The 3,031-nt window shown below is 44.4% G+C and overlaps 1 protein-coding gene across 1 annotated transcript in view; it reads left to right on the top strand.

The window, feature by feature from the left end:
- Positions 1-1,516: 1,516 nt before the first annotated feature.
- Positions 1,517-3,031, top strand: part of LOC103129800 (uncharacterized protein K02A2.6-like) — a 2,706-nt gene continuing 1,191 nt past the window's right edge. The window contains exon 1 of the mRNA XM_016665388.1: positions 1,517-3,024. Within this exon, the coding sequence (XP_016520874.1) occupies positions 1,689-3,024 (1,336 nt within the window). The 5' untranslated portion in view covers positions 1,517-1,688. The remainder of the gene's footprint in view (positions 3,025-3,031) is intronic.

Consider the following 3,031-nt stretch of genomic DNA (forward strand, 5'->3'; position numbering starts at 1 on the left):
ATCTGAAGATTTATCTTGTGATGGGAGGAATTGCACAACTTAATCAAAAATAATAATAAAAAAACATGTTCCAGAGTGGTTCATTGTACATAAAGTACTTTTGTGAATAATATTCAAACTAATGTTAACGTTCACTGATTGCTTTAAAGACCCAGAGTCATGCTATTTTGGACCCAGAGTCGCCCGCTCCCCGCTCCTGGGATTCCGCAATCGACAGATTTCGGCTCCCGTGAGTCATGAGACGCTGAAAATGCAGACTGTCGATTGCTGTCGGTATCTGTCGCTCACGAATTGCGTTCGCGTCAGAATTCAGGGTCAAAAATCCCACTTTTCGTCTTGTGCCATTTCATATTGTTTCTGAACAGTTCGTGCTTTACTAGAGCAGAGCTGCAATACGTCGATCTCATCATTAGGAGAAACTGAACGCCGCCAGGAGGCTGAGACCAGCAGGTCCTCCTCTGATTGGTTTATCAAAACGTTCATAACTTTATTAAAGAACAACAACAAAAACATCAACAAAACGTTTTCAAATTAATGACCCAACAATAATAATGTCAGTAATTATTGTTTCAACAAGGTGTTGCGCAATTCTGTGCGTTTCGGTTCCATTACTGTGGTGTATTCCTCCTCCCCAGTTTACCAGAGTTGGTACAGTCCTTTTGTGTGACGCGTGCAAGCTGGCACTCTGTGGTTACTTCAGGTCTAGCACAACAATAAAGAGATACGGAAATGGCCGGAGCCTCCTCTGTTCTTTAAGACATTACAACTGGCGACGAGGATATTTTTTGGAGGAGAGAAGACGTCAAGTGTCAGTACTAGTGAGTACAATGGCTCCGGTTGGCAAGATAGAAGACTTCAGACCGGAGGTTGAGCCGTGGACAGGTTATATCGAGCGGCTAGAGCAGTACCTGGAAGCTAACGATATTGACGAAGAAAAGCACGTGGCGGTGTTGCTAAGTGTAATGGGTGCTAAAGCATACGGACTTTTATGAAACTTAGTACAGCCTGAAAAACCAAAAGACAAGACTTTTGGCGATATTGTGGACATTTTGAAAGAACACTATGAACCCAAGCCCTTATTGGTTGCTGAACGTTTCCGTTTTAATAGATGCAACCAAAAGGCGAGTCAAACTGTTGCCCAGTATGTCGCAGAGCTAAAACAACAAGCAGCTAACTGTGATTTTGGTGCGTCGCTGGATTCAGCACTGAGGGATCGGTTCGTAAGTGGAATTAAAAACGAAGCGTGCCAGAGGAGGTTGCTTTCGGAGGACCGGCTGACCTTCGCCAAAGCTTTTGAGATTGCTCTCAATATGGAGACTGCAGACAGAGACACTCGAGAGCTGAGAGGCGCCGAAGGTGAATGGGCTAGTGAGGCAAACATTCACAAGGTGAGGCCCGTAAAAACAAATATGTGCTACAGATGCAAGGGAAAAAATCACAGTGCAAATGAATGTCATTTCAAAGAGACTAAATGCCATAATTGTTGAAAGATTGGACATATTAGAAAAGCATGTCGAGCTAAAGTGTAAAAGAGTCATGAAAAGATTGTGCCAAACAGGAGCAGCAGAGAGACAAAGTATGTGACAGCTGAGGAAGACCCTGAAGAGGAGTTAGCCATTTTGACTGTTAATGCTGAGGATGATGAAAGATATAAAGCAACATTTGCAGTTGACAATGTTGATTTGGAAATGGAAATTGACACAGGAGCAGCAAAGAGTGTCATTTCATATCCTACATACTTGAAGAAGTTCTCTCACCTGCCTTTGCAGCCGGCTAAAGTGAAGCTCAAAGCTTACAATGGAGGATGTATAAGTGTTTTGGGACAGTTTGTAGCAAAAGTGGAGTATGAAGACCAAGTCACAGATCTGCCACTGTTGGTTGTTAGGGGACATGGTGCTTCATTGTGTGGAAGGAACTGGTTGACAAAACTCCAGCTTAACTGGCAGCAGATTAAGTACATGGGTGAGCTAAAACACCTATCGCTCAATGAGCTTTTGGATGCTTACAGTGATGTATTTAAGGATGAGTTGGGCACATTGAAAGACATTACAGCTACCATCGTGGTCAGACCTGAGGTGCCGTCTAAATTTTGTAAACACAGGCCTCTCCCATTTGCAATGAAGGAAAAGGTGGAGAAAGAACTTGAAAGACTGGAAAAATGTAACATCATTACACCTGTGAGACACAGCGAGTGGGCAGCACCCATAGTGCCGGTGCTAAAGAGGGACGTTTCCATCTGCTTATGTGGGGATTACAAAGTGTCGGTGAACCAAGCCCTTGAAGCCGATACATACCCCCTTCCACATTTGGAAGAACTTCTGGCGACACTCAGTGGGGGAAAGTACTTCTCGAAGATAGATCTGGCAGCAGCCTATCAACAAGTACTGTTGAATGAGGATTCTAAGAAGTACACAACTATCAATACTCATAAAGGACTGCTTGTTTACAACAGGCTTCCTTTTGGAATCAGCACAGCTCCATCTATTTTTCAGCACATTATGGAAAACATAATGAAAGGGTTACCAGTGGTGGTCTACCTGGATGACTTGCTTATCACTGGACACTCAAAAGCAGAACATCTATGCAACCTGGAAAAGGCTCTGCGACGCCTTCAGGAAAATGGCTTGCGAGTGAAACGTTCCAAGTTTAACAAGCCACAAATTGAGTATCTGGGACACGTTCTGGATGAACATGGAGTCCACCCTTCAGAGGAAAAAGTGAGGGCGATACAGGATGCTCCCGCTCCTACTAATGTGAAAGAACTTCAAGCGTTCCTGGGGCTCATTAACTATTATGGGAGATTTGTGCCAATGCAAAGCACGGCCCTAGCTCCACTTTACAAGTTACTGAAAGACAGTGTGACTTGGAGATGGACTGAACCAGAGCAGGCAGCGTTCAACAGGTGCAAAGGTCTGCTGACAAGTGATCGCGTCCTGGAGCCCTATGACCCCAACCTGCCACTCCCTTTAGCATGTGATGCTTCTGCATATGGCATCAGTGCAGTTATACAGCACACAATGCCAAGTAGGGC

This window comes from Poecilia formosa, unplaced genomic scaffold (genome assembly GCF_000485575.1).
Source record: "Poecilia formosa unplaced genomic scaffold, Poecilia_formosa-5.1.2 Scaffold578, whole genome shotgun sequence".
NCBI classification, from domain to species: domain Eukaryota; kingdom Metazoa; phylum Chordata; class Actinopteri; order Cyprinodontiformes; family Poeciliidae; genus Poecilia; species Poecilia formosa.